Source organism: Alosa pseudoharengus, unplaced genomic scaffold (assembly GCF_046254945.1).
Source record: "Alosa pseudoharengus isolate Yale_2024_CS ecotype anadromous, Long Island Sound unplaced genomic scaffold, YU_APseudo_1.1 YU_APseudo_1.1_scf_4, whole genome shotgun sequence".
Taxonomy (NCBI): domain Eukaryota; kingdom Metazoa; phylum Chordata; class Actinopteri; order Clupeiformes; family Clupeidae; genus Alosa; species Alosa pseudoharengus.
The window spans coordinates 34094441-34115640 of NW_027468774.1; the positions used below are offsets into that span (position 1 = coordinate 34094441).

The window sequence follows — 21200 nt, forward strand, 5'->3', positions numbered from 1 at the left end:
CAAATGTGGGTCAGTTCAGGGTCTATCAGTAGCCCTCACTGGGGTAGGAATCTAATATTGGCCACATCTGAAATCCAAAATCTGAATTGAGCATTAAGACTTGCGGTGTGAATCTAGCGTTAATGCCGTGACACGCTCCCGTGTCTGTGTCCTGCGCATGCGGTGTGTGACGAGAATTGCGTCATCAACACGCATGTTGGGGGGTTTCGTCTGCATCCCAACAATTCGACGCATGCAAATGTGCACGGAGCAGCATACCACTTGCTTTACAGTGTCAGTGGGATGCGCATATGAGCTTAAGCTGCGGCTCTGAGTGCAGGAACTCAATAGCTCCACCATGTGGATGGAAAAAGGGTAGCACAAATCTAGGAACTTGAGTTGAAATACTCAAGGGTGGAATATGGGTGCGTGTGACAGCGTAGACGATTGATGAATGAATGGTGAACAAGTATGGATATCATTAAATAATCAATACATAGTACACAGTTTATGAAATCTAATGAAGCTGTTGGGAAAGTATAGTTGCATAACTGTCTTTATTAACATATAAGAATTTGATCTCACCTCTACATATTTCTTAGTGTTTCCCTCCTATTATGAAGGTGATGGTATAAAGCTTATGTGCCAATCTGTCTGGGTGCTCCATCTACAGATTGTTATTCTGGTAACTTTCCTTGGACAGACAGAACAAAATGTAGGGCTTTGCTAAACTGATTCATACGAGAGTGTAGTCGTACCACAAAATGCATTATCTGCAAAATAATCCGTGAGCTTATTCTGTACTTTATAGATATTGTTTACCGCTAACATCAGATGCAACGACAAAATAACACAAACTTCTCTGATAGTGGAATCTTGTGATGTGTGGCCTCTCTCAGAAGCATTCTCTCTCCATTTATTTCTAGTTTGATTATCCAAAATGTGTGACATTCAAAAGTGTGCTATAGCCCCCACCTCTTGTCCTCTCTGTTTTGTTTTGCCTGATGGCCACAAGATGGCATAGGAGAGTATCAGAATTCCCAGCTGGGCACACCTGGGTCCCATTAGCCCTTGCGCCAACAGCCATCTGGTTTGAATGCAACTAGTCTGTTTGAAAGAGCTGGACTAAACACATAAATTCAAAACTGCTAAATTCTGCTGACTTTCAAAACAAATCATCATCATTCTGTTTCCAATCATGCTCATCAGTCATGTTAACACACAGGACATCAGAGCCATATTCTCATATTAGCAGCTGAAGTCAAATTGTGAGACCTCAAAAAATATGAAACGTCTGAAAGCAAACAACATTTTCCAGTTGAATTGCTTGTATGTGTCTCTTTTAATATCATGTTGGACCTCAAGGCACTTTACAAAGAAACCCAACAAGGAGCTGCATCTGATTCAATAAGGTTTACCACAGCCCCCTGTTCACAGACTTAATGGATTTTCTTTTACCGCACAGTATTGTAAATCACTAACCCATTAAATCAAGGATTCAAAGCATAGCACATCAGAACTGTATTCTGATTTTTGGAAACGTTTTGTATAAATGAAGCAAATGACGTACAAAAGAGTTTAAACTTTATTGTTATGAATTTCATGTTGAGCATAAATAAAGAGTATCACACAGGTGCTATGGACTGAGAAGTCGATGTTAAACAGCTTCATGGTCACAGCTGTGTCCAGTACTGAGCTCCACATGGCGGCAGCGGAGGGCTCCCATTCCCAGAGCCACTCATCATCACCACCACAGACACAACACAAACAAGGCCACATCCTCAGCGCACTGATGAAGCCCTACAGACCAGTCCATTCATGCGCATTAATCATTACACGATAGGGGGAAATGATATGTTTACATAACGAGGGGTTAGCCATTCAAAGAATAATAAATATGGAAGCTTGTATAAAAATATACACCTAACCATTAGGGGGGGTTGGGGGGGGGGGGGGGGTCAATAGTGCAGGGGTGCAGTGGTTTTCAGATTTCACTCTCGTATGTGTGCAGGTACGTTTTGAGGGACAGGATCTCCTGGTAGGAGCGGCTGGTGCGGCGGTAGAAGTCCAGGCCCGTGAGGATCTCCACGTCACGCACGCGGGCCGTGTGAGACTTCATCAGCTCCTCCACCCACTTGGACTCGTCGTCCGCACTCTGAAGAGGAGAAGGAGGAGGAGGAGGAGGAAGGGCATTTCATGAGATTCATTTTATGTCGGCAGTATCTAATCCTAGGGACATTTTACCAACTGGATGACAACGAGCTGTTTTTGACATCTGAAGAGTCAACAACACTGACAGATAAAAAAAACAAAAACTATTTTTAGATATACATTGCAGAAAAGGAAATGTGTATCTAATATCAATGTCTACCGTTTATTTTACTTTTAAATAATACTATAACGATCAGGTGTACTGAACATGTGCCTGTACAGTGTACGTATGAGAGGAGTGTGAGTGTGAGGGGAGAGGATACTCACGTTACAGCTTTCATCATTGTCAGCACGGTGAGGTAGGATGAAGGCGAAAACACTGAGTGGACCGTCACATGAGTCCAGCGTGTGTGTGTAGTCCAGACAGCTTGTCACCACGATGAAGAAGTGGGTAGGATTTGGTATTGAGCCACTTACGTACCTGTAAAAACACACACACACACACACACACACACACACACACAGAGAGAGAGAGATATGCATCAGTAGATGAATAAATCTATGTGGCTGATACTACACTTTTACTACGGCATCTAGTTTTGCCATTACATTTACATTCATTTTAATGTTATATGTGTGCAGATATACACGCATCCTTCCCACCAGTCAATGCAGTTCAATGTTCCGGACTGGGGTACATGCAATCATGTTAGAAAATCTTTCACAGCACAACATTGCTGACTATATTGCCAAAATACACAATTTAGCAAGTTAGCAAGCTTCTGACAGTGCCAATAAGGATCAGGATGGGGTTTGCAGCATTTTGCATGCCCTTTTAGGTAGCTCGCTTGATAAGACCAAAACTCACATAGTGTGTTTTTAAGTTCAAGAGAGGGAGGAATAACAGAGATAAAAAAAAATACGGTTTGCCATGTCGTCTCACTCACTGTTTCATCTTCTCTGCTGTATCTCTGAGACCATCATAGTCATAGTCAAAGATGGGGCCGCTGACGATGTTTACTCCATTGCGCTCACTGGCGTACCTCTTCACCAGGACCTTCTGGAAGTAGGTCCACATCCCTGAGAAAAACACCACCAAATGAGGGTGATCAGTAAAACAAAGTAAAAGAAAACTCAGTATAAGCAATAAACATAAACCTTCTATTCATATGATTTTGGGAATGTCTTTGAGGGAAGTCCTAGGACCTGATGTGAGATCCACAGAGAGGATTCCCTCTCCCTCTCTCCCTCCCTCCCTCCCATGGAGGCCTATGGAGTGTCTGAGGCCACCCACCAGGGATATGATCAGAAGCAGGTGGACCACCAGAGCACTTGGGTTTGTGATAGTATGTGTGCGCTGAACTCATTTACTCCCCCTACCCATTCACGAGGAAGCCAGCAAACACCAAAAGTGACCCGTTTGCCATCCAAAGAGATACCACAGACCACTAACTACTACCACTTACCGGAGTGAGATACACAGAGCAACACAAGCACGGACAAAGTCAGTAATTCACAGAAACATTTTTAATACATGAGGACAAAGACATATGCCTGGATATATTTTCTATTGTTTTTTCTGTGCCGCACAATTTAAGATGAAAGCTATGCCAAACCCTAATCACTTCAAAGAATGCTGACAAAAACCATTTCCCATAAATTACTTTCACAGAGAATAAATAGACCGGAATTCCAAATTATGCTGATATGATCAAGATATATTCTGTCATAATACAGGCCTGGAGTATTGTCCAGAAACATAACTCTCCTGTGAGTTGTTTACACAGTCAGTGGTGTATTTAGGACATTCTACAGGCCTTGCTATGATGCATAAATTGAATTAGAAACAGAGAGCAACCTACTTATCCTATAAGTTGGTGGAAATGCTCAAGAGAAGCTATGTTCTCTGTATATCTTTGGACATGTAAATGTATATTGACACACAGACAGCTGTGAAAATACCAACATACTTAGACTAGCGCATATGTAAACACATGAAAGGACACACACATACAGATAATATATGTGCAAATATTCACTTGTGTCCTCCTTCACACATACGCAACTACACAGAATCACACAAAAATATACATATCTCTCAGGTATGGTAACCTTACATATGCAATATTCAACAATAACTCATGTGTTAACCATTTCCCTAAATATCAGTAGTATAATACCTGAATTGTACAAAGTCTACTTTTTATGATAAAATAAATTAAAAAATAAAGCTGAATTAAAAACTGAATCGACTCACTTTTGAATGCTGGGTACATGGGCACTGTGTTGGTGATGAGAACTGCATCAAATCTGGCATCCTGCGTTGAGGCCAATTCTGTCAATCAGAAGTTCATAAAATGAGACCAAAGAAAGGCTTCCCTCTGTGCAGAGAAAACAGATGTCTGCAGCAGTGTTGTGTCAGCACTGGTTGAAGTGGACTCACGAGGCGGATAGAGGAAACCGTAGGAGAGCTGCTTGTCTGCCCGGTAGGCTGTGCAGGACTGACTGTACGCTGGTGGGATGCGGGCATCGGGCCGGACACAGTTACTGAGAGCATCTGGTAGAGTGGTCACATCAACCTGAGCAAAATCGACACACCATTACATGAACAGAAAACACACACTATAGGCCTGCTGGTAAGAATCCATAGGCCTCCCTATGAGGCCTGCTACAACACCAGTGCTGTGATGCTCAATTCAAAACTAGTTAACCGGAGGACAGTAAACTGAGTATGCTTTTATGGCTGTCTACCATTTTTGTTTGCTGTGTGCCGACAGGATTTGTCGCCACCTATCAAGGCAGTAAATAAAAAATGAGCCTGTCACTAACAATCAAGACTGAAAAAATCCTGAACCAACATCATATTGCACTGATTATACACCAGGCCTGTTTTATTTCAAAAGGTTGGAGAAGACAGAGAAGCAGGAGAGCTGAGTCATCCACTCCATAAAAAAGGAGAGCTCGATTGAGGCTGCCAGCTAGACAATTAGAATAATTACTGAACCACTCTTGGTTCCATCAAGGCTGAGTCTTTCAGCCATTAGGTCAGGGGTTCCCAAACTTTTCCACGACAAGGCCCCCCAAATACCACTAGGTTCTGGCCAAGGACCCCCTTGATGTGTTATTAAACCCATCGACAATACTACGGCAAATGTAAAAATACCTTAGGCTAATCCTAATAATTATTTTAGCCACAAGCACTTTGCGATGGAGCATACAGTGTAAAAATTGTATTTGGGGCTTTCTGCTATATGAGAGCTATCACTCAACTATTATTCCCAGTCATTATCATGGGAAATATAATGTTCACATAATGCGTCACATTATTATAATGGAATTGTATAACAACCACCATAGTAATAGGTATTTTTTAAATATTTCAAATGTATTTATTTGTTGCTTTTATTTTTCCTTCCAACTTGCTATGGCCCCCCTGGCACCCCCTCGCGGCCCCCCAGGCCCCCACTTTGAAAACCACTGCTTTAGGTATTACGTTATTCTATTCTCTGGGGCACTGAGGTACCTGTTTGGGTACAGTGTAGGAAGTCCACAAAGGCATGGATAGGGCTTCACTGTAAGCACTGATATAGTCACTGTGATGCAGGATGCTGTATTTCGTTTGAAACATCACTGCTGGTCGACCATGAGGCAGGTTCTTGTTGTCTGTATGACACAGAGAGAGAGATAGAGAGAGAAAAAGAGAAAGAGAGATGAAGTGAGTGACAAAGAGAAACAGAGAGAGACAGACATGAAGTGAGTGACTGAGTGCCCAACCAGGACATAAGTTACATTGCTTCACTACAGTCACTACAGTCAGATGATGGTGTTTCTGAGAGGTCTTTACCATCCATAGCTTGCCTCACTCGTTGGTTGAGCTCTTCCACTTTGTTCTGTAAGAGACAGAGCCACAGTGACTCCAGGTTATAGCCTCTTACAATGGCCAGTTTCAAAGCTCTCTGTCCCCTATTTTTTGAACGCAACTGGAAAAGATTAAAAGTGAAAATCTCTTGCAAGAGATCTACATCCCTGCAGAAGCAAGAGCATTTCAAAAATGAAAGAAGAGAAACTTCATTCACATCAAGCAGTTTCAAGAATTTAAAGGATTTCTCAACAGCATCTGGAGCACATTTACAGGTCATATTGTACATAGAGCATAAAGGATCTCTACAGCTACACAATGGCACAGCGGTCAGAAACAAAATAATCAAAATTTGATGCATACTGTAACTATCTATATGGATATAACATGTACAATTCTACATGCCCATACATATACTATAAGAGTGTTATAAACTATTTAACATGGTATAATAATGCAATAACTCCTTCCAAAAATTACATTGTGTAGGCTATGCATATTCATAAAGTCATGACAAAAGAAAATAAAGCATTACAGGGGTTAGACAAAATAATGGAAACACCATGTTACATAACATGCAACCTCTATCACCGCCTTAAATTACGCTTCCTAGAGGTAGTTTTTCCTTGCGTTTTGATATACCAGCATGACTTCAGACACAGTTCCTCTCGACACGTTTAAAGGGACCCTATGCAGTTTTGGCCATTTATTCACTGTTTTCTTGCTTTTTGCTAGATTTGTTACATCGCGAGACCGCAAGACTTTCTGACTCTGAGGCCAGCGGCTCGCCGGGCCAAAGTTGCAAGGCTGTTTTTTCCGCTCACAGACGCTAGGGGGAAGCGAGATGGCCACTATTCAAAGTCACATAACCATTCCAATGACTCTGAAGCTGTTAAGTTTAGGTAAATTAAGCTAAAAAAAACTGCATAGTTCCCCTTTAACAACTTGGCTTGGCTTTTGTTACTGAGGCCCCCAGCCTTTTTGGAAAGAAGAAACATCACACAATTTGAAATATACTGATGATTGGTAGGAAAAGAAACATCTTGGTTATTACATCAAGTATAGGGTGTCTGCAATTCATCTATACTTATACATAACATACAATATAGTTATTAATGTGTAAAAGTTGCTAAAAATATAGGGTTTGAAATATCACCTGTTCCCTTTTTCTATCTAACCCCTGCATCTATACCATAAAACAATCTCAATTCTCAGGGTTTGATGGGGTTATATAGGATGCTGACCTTATCCTCACAGCTGCAGCCTAAGTCGTCTGTGACCAGCCCCACAGGGCCGGGTGGGGTGGGCTTGGACACCTCCTCAGGCATGGCGGCTTTGTGTGCAGGCAGCTTCAGCAGGTGGTTCAGACTGCCGTGGGTGCCGTTGTTAGGGGACGGCTTAAGGCCCAGCAGATCTGTAGAGATGAGAGGCAAATTTGATCAGCTCATACCACCTCCACCCCGGACTCAAACTGCCCTCTCCTATGGTCATTGTTCCCCATTTTTTTGGGGAAAGCAGAACGCTTGGATTGCGTGAAAACCTATGGAGCTGCATCGACGTGGTAGGTGCTTGCTTTCCCCGAAAAAGGTTTGTGGTGCAGAGAAATGACGATACATCGGTTGGCAAGCCTGCCATAGGGAAGCTGATTAGTGGTGATAACCCACACCTGGCACCGGGGAGTGGGTATGAAAGCACTTGGGCCTTTGTGTTCCAGCTTCCACTCTCATTTTCTTGACTGACACTTTTTTTGCACACAGACACTTCCATTCACTCCTACTCACTATGACCTACACATCCAAACACTTTGAATTCCCCTAGACTTACTTTCATTTCTACTTTGAGTAAATACTAATAAATAAATGATTTTATTTAAAGTTCATTGTGTAGTCTGTTCATTGTATATCTATAGCATGGCACAAAATGAACAAAGTTAATCTTACCACACATGATATTGTAAAGTTCGATGTTCTCAAATGCCGGGACTTTAGTCTTAAAATTGAAAGATGGTCCATAACCTAAGAATATAGTCTGAGGGGAGAAGAGAAATACTTGATTAAAGTAACCAGACAGATCTCTCTCTCTAAAGAGTCTTTAGTATGGTATGGTAAAATCAGAATATGATGTTGTACCTGCATACTGTTGATCTTGTTATCATAACCATGGTCACCATTAAACGGACAAGGCCTTGATCCATGGTTTTCAGATGTCTTTTTAGGTTTTCTGTATAAGACAGTAAGATAATCACCAACATGATGGACATCCCCTATTGCCCACCTATTGATCTGACATGATATTTTGTATGACACAACCATGAAAACATAAAATATCAATGAATGTCAATAGCCTGGAGCAGAGCGGTAGACAGAACAGAGTGGCGAGATGGTGAAAGTTCCACAAACTGGTCAGTAGTCAATGAGTTACTAGAGCCCGCCCTCCAGCATCCTGAAATACATCCCGCCCTTTTGCTGTCATTAGATGAACCAGTAATAAACAACCAGTTGCAACCTATTTCCCAAAGAAAGAACATTTCTAATTGGACTGCTTTGGAAAATGGATAGTATACAGTATGTGCTTCATAAAACTGACTATTCCTCAGTAAAACTACATAAATACTGATCAGTTCGACTTTTAATAGCTTTGTATTCTTGGTGAAAACTTACACTAAGGTGTTACTCGTATTCATCAACTCTATTAGACCAATATGTCAACCACACATTTAAACTCATTTCTTTATAATGACCTAGACTTGCTGTGTCACATTTCTAATGAATAAAACCCATATTAACTTCCTCCCTGCATATCTCCAGACCAATTCTGTGGCTAGTGGTAAGTAATAACTGCAATATCATTATTAATTGCCGTGTCAAAGCCAAAATACATATAAACACTGGTTTATTTATTAGAGAGAATGCTTCTCTCAATTGCCTTTTGGCCAGAGGAGGTTTACCAGCAGTGATATGCCACCATCAGCTCATCATTAGACAGTCATGCAGACACGGAAACATCTCAAAAATCCAACCAGTGAAAAGCGTTCTGTCTGCGTTTACATGAAGGATTCATTCGGTTTCACACTCAGTGACCCTTATGCTAGAGAGCTCCACACACAAGCATGTGGCGTCTGCTAATCACCTACCAGGCCTTGGGGAGCAGTCAACAAAACAAAAAAGCTTTGGATTCCAAACCAGAAGACTGATCCCTGCTGAAACCATCAGCCTGGTGTGAAGTCTCTCTCACTCTCTCTCAGTTTCTCTCCATTCCTCCATCTCTGTCTCTCTCTGTCTGTCTGTCTGTCTGTCTCTCTCTCTCTCTCTCTCTCTCTCAGAGAGCAGTCAGTTCACAGCTCCCATGGTGCCAGCGATTAGATGGTCTTATATCTTGGCAGGCTGAAGCTAAAAGACCTCTTTCATTTAGCTCTGCGGTTGACTCCAATGAGGGGTTGGGGTGTGTGTGTGTGTGTGGGGGGGGGGGGGGGGCATAGGAAACTGGACGTTGCCTCTCTTTACCACACACACACACACATTCTATGCACCACACACACACACACACCCCTGATGATGTTTTCAGTGGCTTCACTCAACAGTCAGGCGATGGCATGACCTCATGGATTTACTTTAAGGCCATGGCAGTTTCACAAGCAGAACTAATGCGGTGGGTTTGCTGGTCTCCAAACACATGTACTGTCTCTCTGCTAACATCCACTGCTTCTGGCCGATTTCCCTCAAAACAAAAGTTATTTAACTTCTCCTCCAAGAGCCAACCTTTCTGATTTCAAACTGAATGCAAGACAAAATCTTACAGGTTTGGACAGTACCAAGCGTAAACGTCTGATGAATGTGTAGCTACAGTACATGTGTAACCGTGATGTGTAAAATGTAAAAAAAAAAAAAAAAACATTAAATTATGTTTTTCAGGGTTAGTGTAAATGAAGGGACACAGACAGTGAAACCTCACTTTGCAACGTGCCATTTTCTCTCCACCATCAGATGGATCTCCTCAATGCGGAGGTTGTTGGCGTAGTGCAGACGCTTGGGCAGATGCTGCTTCAGGTATGGCTTAAAGTGCTGGTTTGGCTTCCTGCACTGAGGAAGGTAAGAAGAACACACATGCTGTTTTACACCCATCTCAGCATGGTGGCTCTGTGCTGAGGGTATTAAAGAAGCCTAATTGCAGCATGAATACAATAACGCATGCTGACAACACCAGAGGAGGGATAGATAGAACTTACAGTGAGATTGGCCACCACTGCTTTCGCATCATCTGAAGAACATAAAAACAAAACAATATTAACAGTGAGACGTCTTAGATTACAAAATAAAAAGAATAGCAGAGTATTCCTTTTTTTTTATAAACTTTTCCATATGGGAACTACTGTGCGCTGATATTCTGAGATTTACAAAGACATTCCGTTTAGGTGTTATTTACTGACAGTAGGCCAGTGAGTCAGTCCAGTCATCCTGTATCACTTACATTTGGCGTTGTTTGGGTTCCTGGCACGGATTCTGCCCAAAGATCCTGGTATGAGGAAAATGTCATCCACATTTGTCATGTAGGTGCTGAGGAATTCTTTTTTGTCACAGTGGGCCTCTTCCATTCCTGAATAGAACGGAATCTCACATCAACCTCGTACAGACTGGTGTACTGCTACAGAACAAGACCATCACAGAGTAACTTCCTGGGAAATAATGCCTTTGGTAAAGGGGACTATGCTGTTTAAACCACCACAATGTTCATTTGGCAGCAATAATACCAATTTAGTCAGCTGTAGGACAATCTCTAGTCAGTTGCAGTACCGTGATCTCCCACTAGGATGATGTTAACACATCGATGAAGCTTCATCTGTTTCAGGCCCTCCATCAAGTGGCCCACCACTTTATCCAGGTCCTTGAGAGCAATGCTCAGCTAAACAACACAAAGCCATACAGTCAGCTCTAAAAGTATTGGCAAAACTCTGAAAACTTCAACTATGCAGATAGCCTACAACTTACATTACTGCTCTGCGGTCCCAGTCTGTGTCCATAGACATCAGGGTGCTCATTGTGCATGGCATACACATAGGGCCTGTGAGAGAAAGTGGAATAGAACATTATGTCCAATATTCCAATATGTGGTTTAATATTCTGCATTATACCAAATATTCCAATATGTGGGTTAATGTTCTGCATTTCTCACTAGTGGGTCACCTTGACACTAAAAGTATGATTCTACGTCTGCATCATGACCCTGTGTGATATCTGTACTGTTCTTTAAACATGATAATGTAAGGCGCCAGAGTGGATATCACTTGTTGTTGTCTATTCTGCGTCAATAGTCCTTTCGTCATTGATTAAGGTAGACTGAATGACTCCTGGCTTTGCCACAGTCACTGTATGATTATCTATTCTTTACCGTCGGGTACTTAAACCCTGGATGATTCTGTGTCAAGTCAGAGACGCATATTCTGGAGTACGATGTGCTACGGGTGTGCCTCTCTCCTGTATACAGCCTAATAAACCTTGCATCTTGATTTGTACTTCTTCGTGACTGGATCTCATATTTCACTTTGGTATATAATATTTTCACCAACACCTGTGACCACAGGAAGAAATATTGTACCAAAGAGTATCACAACCATACAGTAACTCTGTTTTCAGGATGTGAGGAAAGATGTACATAAATCTCAGCATAAAAGGTGTGTACTGGAGCTGAAAGATGCCTATAGTCAATGTAGAAACGCTGAATCTAGAAGGTGAGTGAATGTATTTTGACTATATACTGTATTGCTGATAGAGTAGCCACTACAGTAGTGTATAAGCAGGAACCTGTATGGGTTGGAGGGGGATGCTATACAGACCTCTCTGCATCAGGAAGGTTCAGCCACTGTAGAATGGTCAAAATCCTCCTTTCCAATGGAATGGACCTGTTGGTGAAGACACAATAGAGTATATGGAGTGTGGAAGCATGGACCAAATTTGCAATCATTTGGAGACATCACTTAAACTATCGTTCTTAGTTGGTAAAATGAAGCTACAACTTACAGACCGCAGAATTTGTTTGTCAAATTTTAATTCTTTGTCAAAAAACACCACAAGATTCTTTAAGACGAGCTTTTAGTATGATACGAGCAGCGGACCAGACACAGACTGCACTAAAAGCAACAGAACCAAAGATGATAATGTGTCTTTCATTAATCTTCGGGAAGCTATTGCCCATCCAAAACATAGGCAGTCTTCATGTAGGTAGTCAAATGAGGTAGCAAACTATTATGACCAGACATGACAGGAAAATAAAATTGGGTTATCATCGACATAGCAATGATAAGACACTCCATGCTCATTATCTGCCCAAGAGGCAAGAAATAGACTGTGAATAGAAAGGGACCTAATATCGAGCCCCGAGAAACTCACAAGACACAGAGAGGATACCATCAGTAAAGAAAACAAAGATTCTATCATAAAAATAAGAAGCAAACCACTCACGTCTGTCTCTCGGTCCCTAACAAAATGCTCTAATCCTTCAAGTAACACTTAATGGCCAATGACTCGAAGACCCAGATTGGTGCATGTCAAGGGTCCAAAACTTTCAATATGGTACTTTATAATAAAATAAAAAACTGTCCTAAAGTATATTCGATTAAATGGAAGGCTAAAATCAAGATCCAGATTAGGATGATTACCAATGATTACCCTAATCCTCAAGACATCACACATACAGGTGCATCTCCAAGATTAAAATGTATTGCATTGCCCTGCCCAGACTGAGAGATTAAATGCTCAGGAAACCATTGCTGGTATTTTGACTTAATTGACTGATTAGAGCTCTTCTCAGGTCAACATTTCTGTATTATAAATGATTTATTCTAATATCCTGAGAAACTGGATTTTTTATTTCCATGAGCTGTAAACTGTAATCATCAAGCTTAGTATAATCAAGATTAAAACCCCAAAAAAGGCTTGAAATATTTCACTTTATGTCTAAATTACAGGAATTATATTTTTGAGATGCACCTTTATTGTGAAAGCCAATGCAATCCATCCTTTTTCTATTCCAGTTCAGCTCTTCTCCATATTTGTTTTTACATGCGTTGTGTACTGTCATTGAACCAAGGCTGGGTCTAAACTCATAAGCGCAACAGCATCAAGAACTGAAATGCAAACAAGCAATTAGCTCATCAATGTCTGGCTGACAGAAGAACTCAGAAACAGGTAGGCTACCACAAAAGTGGCTGGCCACCTAACACAATAAAAACTCATACTAATTTGGATATATTTACTGTTGAACATATCTATCATTGATGAGGATACCTCAGGCAAGCCTACATCCTTGCCACAGTCAAGAAATTATCCTGTGACACACATATTACTACTGTCAAAGAGCAAATATTGACATATGCTGCTCATAAACAGTAAAATCCTTTCTTTTAAAGTAGTTACATAAAACCCATTAGTCCTTAAGTCCACATGTAGAAAACTAAGGAAACTGTGGTACACTTGAAATGAAACTTTGAGGCACCAGGAGGGGGTAGCAATACAGTCATTTCCCTGAATTATATCTTACGCAATATACTGTGGGGGAACGGGAATTGTTTAGTTGTTCGGGACATAAAGAAAGCTGTGGTTCGGTCAAATCCTGTAATCGTGCCCAGGTGCAACTGGAAAGATTTATCAGGGGAGTGACACTTTTTTTACACGATTTCAAAATAATTCACACTGAAAGCAAAGCACATAAATCTACTGACGTGTGTATTGTTTCACAGCTAACAACCTGTTTACTGCTGCCAAGTGGTGTACTAATCCTTATCTGTCAAATCCAATGTGGCAAGGTAATCTAACTCTTCACAGACAGCTCAATCTGTTATGACTGTGGAAATAAAAACAGCCTTTCTTTGCCAATAAGATTGTTATCTGTGAAAACATTACAGTATAATGTAACGATTACAATATGATATAAAACATTACCATTTTGCTAAAACCTCAAAAAAATCAGTCAAGCAACAAAATATGTCCGCTATGCCAACCCAAAAGCTGCACACCAAAGCAGAGGCAAACTTTTAAAATACAAACCTTGCATCATTGACATCATCACTGGGATCCACATTTTATGTGTATATGAGACTCACTTTGACAAACTGCTGGCAAAACATGCTGGGGCAAGTCTCCCTACATCACAGCAAAGACGGACCACGGGAGAGGCAGCGGAGAGGGAAGGGGGAAAAAGAGAGGGAGAGACTTCCATCTCAAAGGCCTCTATGTGTGTATGAATGTGGGAGCCTTTGTGTTTGAGGTGAGGTTTATAGAGCCCAGAGTTGGCTCAAGGGCATGACCAAACAAGAACATGCACAAGAGTCCCCCCCCCCCCCCATGAATTCAACCATACCTCAATTAAATCACAATTATTGTGCAAAATAACTCTTTTGTCTGTGGACAGCGCTACTTTGAAGGGGCAACGAGAGCTGACCCTGCATGAGCGCTGCTTGTGTGGACCGAAGCCCACCACCGATGAAATGAGGGAGAAAGTTATACATGGCTTTCAAATGAAGCTGCTTGCCGTTGTATTTGGCACATGATATTGTGGACTTACACAGGCCAGAAGAAGGTGCCAGCTTTCACTCCCTGTTTCTCTGCCGTGATCCAAATCTGGAGAAGGAGAGGAGTGAGTTAGGACGTGAATTAAGAGTTAATTTGTGGCAAATGTATGTAAACTTACACTTAATATAACGACATTCAACTGACAGACGTGTACTTTCTCATCATCATTTTACTCAAGTTTCCATCTAACCCACACTCTCTACTACTGTTGCACTAAAAATAACGCAATAAAATGACCTATTGTTTCTTCATTTCAACTTTTTAGACCCTTTAGCAAAATTATACATAATGACAGGTTTCAGACTATAAGTCACTTCACAGCCTCAAACTCCCCTCAGGCATATGAATCTCTATGAGTGTTCTAATTACAAGCAGACAGTGGTGATGCTCGTTCAGACTGGTCTGGGATGACTCAAAAGGACTGATTCTAAGCTATAGTCAATAGACCTCTAAGCAAATATACCCTTCAGGATAACTCTAAATGGCTCTCTCAGTTCCACACCTTGCTGATCGGTACCAACTACACAATCAGGGAGCTTCAGGTAAAGGCTCAATTAGTAAGAAATGTAAACCATTAAATTGGTAGGAAGCTGCAGAGATTGAACTGTTCTGTTACTGTACACTTCCAGAGAAGACTGCATCAATGTTGTCCTCCTAGGCGGAACCCTGAATATCCAGTGTTATGGGGTTTGGCCCATGAAACGTTTTCTGGTTGACACAGACAAACTCAAACAATTTGTTTTTCAAGTAAGAGCGGACTTCAAATTGCTCCCTGTAATAAGAGTGTTCCATGAATGTGGCATTTTGAAAGAGGAAAGCAGATATTGTTCAACAACAAGTCTAACGCTCAGGTCTTTAGAATCAGATCTCTCAGCTTGCTGCAGTGTGCAGACTTCTAGGCTGCCTCTCTGTCTGACATCTGCCTGACAGCGAGTTGAGACGCCTCTGCAGCTGTTGAGCTGATGGCTACCAGATGCAAGGACAAGAAACTCCAGTTCTATTTCAAATGGATGAGGTCAGGGAAGAGAAGGACAACAAGACCAATTTATGAGAACAGAGAAAACAACCAAAGCCAACTGTTGACTTGAGAGAGGACTTACTGGCTGACCTCCCCACCAGCGGTGTTTCAGCTTCTCTTGACCGCGGATCGAGAAGGTGGCCTCAAAGGTGGGATCATGCATTGAGTTGCCAACAATTCCATGAGACTCAGGATACAGACCCTGTAGATGAACAAGAATCATGGGCCATCAACACAGAACAAGGCTCCAACCCCATGCTATTTTCTATTGTGCATGCAGTTTAAAGAGGTGGATGGTAAAAAGAAAAAAAGAGCAATTAAATCAGCGGAGATCAGTGCCAGTTCATACATACTGTTGCAATTGAGTAGAGGTTTGGGTAGGTTTTGGTGGGGTATACTGGTCTCATGTAGGGAGCGTGAGTGCCACAGGTTCCTGTGAGTCACAAAGAAGACTACATGAGCACTACATCTGAACACAATTGATATTGAAGTTGTTTCCTTTAGCACACAGCGACTTACTTAGCTTCTCGATGTAAGGGATCACTGCGGAACCTCTCTTCATATATGAGGCCCGGAACCCATCAACAGACAACAGGATGAGAGGGGGGCGGACAAACCTTCATAAAGATCACCACACACACACCACACACACAAACAAACAAACAGAAATCAATACAATTCAACTGACGACACGCTAAAGTGCAATACAGGATGAATATCTAACTATTCCAAAAAACGTACAGCTAACAGTTGAGCACAAAGTATGGATGTGTATTTCAAAGTGAGTAAAATAAAAGGCATGCTAGAAGTGGAAGCATCTTTTGATGTCAGATGCTTTATCACTGCATGCCAGCTATCCAGACTAGAACTTTGAATTCACATACATATGGTAAGGTCATGTTTACTACATCCTGAAACTAAATCCTGCTAATTATTGATAACAGTAGCCAGCAACCTCTGTGTTTTTAAAGGCAATGGCCTTCAGTCAAGTGATTTTATTGAGGTTTCCTGGTAGGCCATTATTTCTCTGTTCCCACACATGCATACCCACCATGCAATAAACATATATTTGCATGTCTTTGGTTATGGTGATGGGTCCAATACAACTTCCTCTTCAGAGCTTCCTCTGACCTCCTTTGATGTGCCAAAAGGTCACAAACTCACTGAAGTGACCCAGGAAGTGACAATGTGACCCAGGGAGGTCAAGTGATGTTTCGCTATTATCATCAAGCTGTATCTGAATCAGCAGGGGGATGGACACTCACCCAGCAGGACACTCATGACTCTTGATTTCCTCACAGTCCTCTGTCAGCCACGGGACATCTCCTGAGATGGAAAGTGAAAGACAGAGAGAGAGAGAGAGGGAGAGATTAAGAATCTGGCCCCACGCTGCTCAGTGGTTGACAGTTCCACAGTTGTGCACTAGTGGGTTGGGCTCCACCTTTACAGAGGCTTCTGTAGTTGGTGCAGCAGTCTCCTTTGGCTATGCAGTCGTCCGAGCAGTGGCAGGCGTGCTGGTCATTACGCGTCTCCCCGCAGCGCTCCTTACTGCACTCATAGCCACCATCTGACACAGAAAAAAGAGAAATCAAAGACATTTTAAATGAACCGCCATGACTGCAAAACACCCTCCAACTCATGTGGCATTGCATATATGTTACGATGTGTCTCCCTAATGTGTGAGAAAATACACTTGTTAAAAGATTTGTTCAAACACCCCACATATTAAACAAGGACCACCTACATAGACCATCTTACCTGTTTTCAAGCAATGCTCATCAAAGTCGGAGCAGCAGCTGTTGTATGTTTTGCATAGATTGTCACAGCGGCATTGCGGAGCTGCAGCTTCGACCAGTTCAAAGCACCTGCTTTTGCATGAGCCTGACAGGCTGGTCAGCGGGGAACTGGACAGAGCTGGCCGAGAGCAGAGAGAGAGAGAGAGAGAGAGAGAGGGAGAGGAGAGAGAGAGAGAAAGAAAGGGGGAGAGAGAGAGAGACAGAGAGAGAGATAGAGAGGGAGAGAAGGAGAGAGGGAAAGAAATAGAGAGAGAGAGAGAAAGAGAGAGATGTAAACTGTTAACATCTGCTGGAGTCTCTAAAATACACATCAGATAATTGGCCAATAAGCCTATAGCCTTTCAAGGCCAGTCAACAGAATCCCATAAATCAGCCCAGTGGTAACAAAGAATTCCTTGTGTGTTCATGACAGACATCATGACAACATAAAAACAGGGACAAGCGCTGTGGATTGGCTATGCAAGATGCAATTTGCAGACTTCAAATGGAGTGGCACTTAGTAAGGATCCATGGGCCTCTGCCTGGGCTCAATGTGTCTTTTCAGCTCTGGACACATCCATCTGTTAGTCGTGTGCAAGAGCAAACAGTTTAAAATATGCGTTTACATTTAGGCCTAATTCATTCCCACGATTGGATATTTTTTAAACTAGAAGACTGGAAGATGTGGATCAGAAAGCTGTGAAATGCTACCTGCACATCTTATTATTGACTTAAGGTAGAGCTGAGTAAACATTTCCAAAAGTTTCATCAACAAGGCAAACCTAAAGAGCGCAGCACTGTTGTTTCATTCCAACTCAGGGATGCTGTAGCACGTACATCTGATGGACATGAGTCTTAAAATAAACATTTCACTGAATATAATAAGCTGCCCTACAAAAATATTCTGTCACATACAGAACTACTGGAATCATCTGAAAACATCAACATGGGCTAAATTGAAATGGCAATGGTTGTTATTAATCAAAGAAATCAATAACATGCAGCCAGCTTTTCTTGACATGTTTGGAATGGCATGTGTGAGTCCAGCTTTATGTACATAAACCGCTAACGGACACTGCCGCATGGTCTTTCCAAGATACACTGCACTGAGTCTGGAACTGGAATGACTTTCCCCTCTCACACAAAAATACAGCTTTCTTTTTCCTGTTCTGATGTAGATACAGTATTTGGTTTATTTTGCAATGTATTAATGTGCTTAATGAACAAAAAAACATAATAAACAGATGTCGCAGCATAGCAAATGCACACTGCAGGTTGCCAAACAGACTTACTGTAAGAACGAGAGTCATCGGATGCTTTGGACCTCCCTGAGCGGTTGACAACGTAAGCATAGTAAATTCTGGGACCAGAGAGCACAATCAGGACATAAAAGACCTGCAAAGAGTGTGAGTCGTAATTAAGAGGCATGGTAGAAGATAGAATAGAATAGAATAGAATAGAATAGAATAGAATAGAATAGAATAGGGCAGCTCATGAAATGAGCTTTTCACTACTTTCCTTTTGGAGGAAAGGAACAGAAAGAAGCCGGGACAGTCTTACACTGTCTTAAAACGCAATATGCAGTAATTTCAAACATCAAAGCATTTCCCACCTCTATAAATGCTACAATGAAATTTAGGCCTAGTTTAATGGACTACCTGTAGGCTACATTAGGAAACCTATGGACAGTAAACGGCAGCTTGGGCATTGATAACCTGCTGCAAAGTCTGTCAACACCAGATGGGTCCTCACATAGCCTCGGCTATTGAAAACCCTATGCAGTAGCCTACAGCTCACCGACATACAGTAGCCTCTAACCATCATGACATCCCATTGGCTTCCTGATGCAGCGACTCAACAGCGCTTCTGTGAAAGAATTGCATGCACATCACATTCATTTGAAATGCAACGAATGTTGATTGCAAATGCAAGTTATTAACCTAATAATAAAAAAATAACTTCATCCAACGTCTATTAATAGAGGTTATAAGAAAATGTCTAAACCAAAAGCGAATTTTACGAAGCTAATGGCATCCAATTAAATCAAGTAGCCTATTTTTTGCACATGGGTACCCTAATGTTATGCGACTTCTCAACTTTCCTGAATGAAAAAAGTTCAAACATTAAACACAAAAGTAGTTTGAAGTAGTCTCGTAGATGCAAACTATAGTTTCGTGAAAATACAGTATCAACCTAATACCACCGAGCACGGTTATTTAAGATTGAAACTAAAAATAAAAACATGAATACAATGCATAAATTATTTAAAACAGTCACATGAACTTATTTACTGAATCTTACCGTACCCATTTGAGTGGTAACATGGTTAAATATTCAGCTGGACCACAAGAAGGAGTTCAGTGCTGCAGACTACCACCACACGTCCGCACCATGTTCGCGTTACGGCTGCACACAGCTTCCTTCTCCAGCGAGTGCAATGAGCATTTTGCACTCAGCCAATGACAGCAGGGCAGCATCAGAACTCGTGTGGTTGCAGTGCTGCTGTCAGTGCAATGGACAGACGACCCATCTCATGTATGTAGGTTACAAAAATATTTAAACGTTTTAAATAAACACTTGTAAACAAACGAAATGTGTAATGGAGTCAAGGCGGTTGCATAACATACATTTCTGAGCTATTTGTCACACATCTGTGCATTTGAATTTGTCTTTTTGTGTCCCAATTGGTGTAAAACACAAAGTTTTTTTTATTATTATTATTATTATATTGGAGGCCTACCTTATGTATCAACCAAGGCATTACATAGCCTTTTGCTACAGATCTCGCAAATGTTGCACACCCCTCTGCATTTAGGAAAGGCGACAGCCTATTTTGTACCAGAATGATTGCTTAGACTTGTGGGAATGCCTTGCCTCAAAAGGTCAAGCCTACGAAGCGACATCCTGTAGGCCTATACAATAGGTTTACTCTGTCAATATAAACTACTCTGTATGAATGGGGTATTTTCTATCACCACCAGTAGTTTACCCTAAAACTGTGAAGTTACAGAATCCATAGAAAAGTTCAAAACAATAACACAAGAACTGAGCTGATGGAAACCGCAACAGGCACAGAGAAAAACAGATGAGTTGAGGAAACAGGGTCAAGTACACTGGAAGTTATTACTGGCGGAGGAAACCGTAGACAGGAGCGGGCAAGGACACTGAGCAGGCTGTCCCAAAGTGTCAGGCACAAGAACAACATCTTGCCAATATGGTGATGGAATTTATGGTTGAGGTATTTGGTAGACGCTTTTTTCCGTTGATTAGACCGTTAGCAATTGAAGTTTATGACAAACGCAAAACGGTGCAAAGTTATCCAAGCCGTCACATAGGTTAGGTAGATGAGAGAATGTTCAGAGAAGTGCACTTTCCTGTACATAGTCCTCCACACATAACAAGACCACACAAGACAAGTCATCTCACTAAAGCTAAAGGCCAAGAATTTCTACTCACTGCAGAGTAGACCATACCATATTTGATCTCAGTAGGCCTATGATCTTTAGAAATATGGTGTTTGTAGCAGAATTTTTGATGGGGTTGCAAAATTACTGTAATCAGTCCTGTGATGCATAGATTAGACTTCTGAAAGTGGGAAAGAAAATCTGCCATGGCCCGACCATAAGGGGTCAAACACTTGCTCTACATATCACAATTCTGCTAGAGGAATTTGAGGTTATACGAGACAACCAGGTGCAGCCTATTTTTCCACCAGACATTCCTGTCATACCAGATGATCATGGTTTTAACAGATTGAAAATGTCCAACAGCATCAAATCTCACCTCAAGAGAACCCAGAGGTGGAAGGGGGCCATTTAACTGCAGAGGACAACAGGAAACACTGAATCCATCAG

At 41.6% G+C, this 21200-nt stretch overlaps 1 protein-coding gene across 2 annotated transcripts; it reads right to left on the reverse strand.

The window, feature by feature from the left end:
- Window positions 1-1546: 1546 nt before the first annotated feature.
- On the reverse strand, window positions 1547-19767 carry enpp2 (ectonucleotide pyrophosphatase/phosphodiesterase 2). 2 transcript variants are annotated; one of them, XM_076265973.1, is made up of 25 exons: window positions 19653-19767; window positions 18639-18741; window positions 17330-17485; window positions 17013-17138; window positions 16837-16897; window positions 16091-16188; window positions 15925-16004; window positions 15654-15773; window positions 14546-14601; window positions 11820-11885; window positions 10975-11047; window positions 10780-10888; window positions 10457-10582; window positions 10215-10246; window positions 9941-10068; window positions 8119-8209; window positions 7930-8017; window positions 7234-7403; window positions 5975-6110; window positions 5654-5793; window positions 4574-4709; window positions 4388-4465; window positions 3078-3210; window positions 2458-2611; window positions 1547-2134 (listed from the first exon to the last, which is right to left on the reverse strand). In XM_076265973.1, exons 1-25 carry the CDS (start codon window positions 19668-19670, stop codon window positions 1964-1966), a joined length of 2649 nt encoding a protein of 882 aa, XP_076122088.1. In that variant the 5' UTR covers window positions 19671-19767; the 3' UTR covers window positions 1547-1963. The 2 variants fall into 2 exon arrangements, with proteins under 2 accessions (XP_076122088.1, XP_076122089.1); XM_076265974.1 differs by having other exon boundaries at window positions 5975-6020; window positions 19653-19766.
- Between the last annotated feature and the right edge of the window lie 1433 nt (window positions 19768-21200).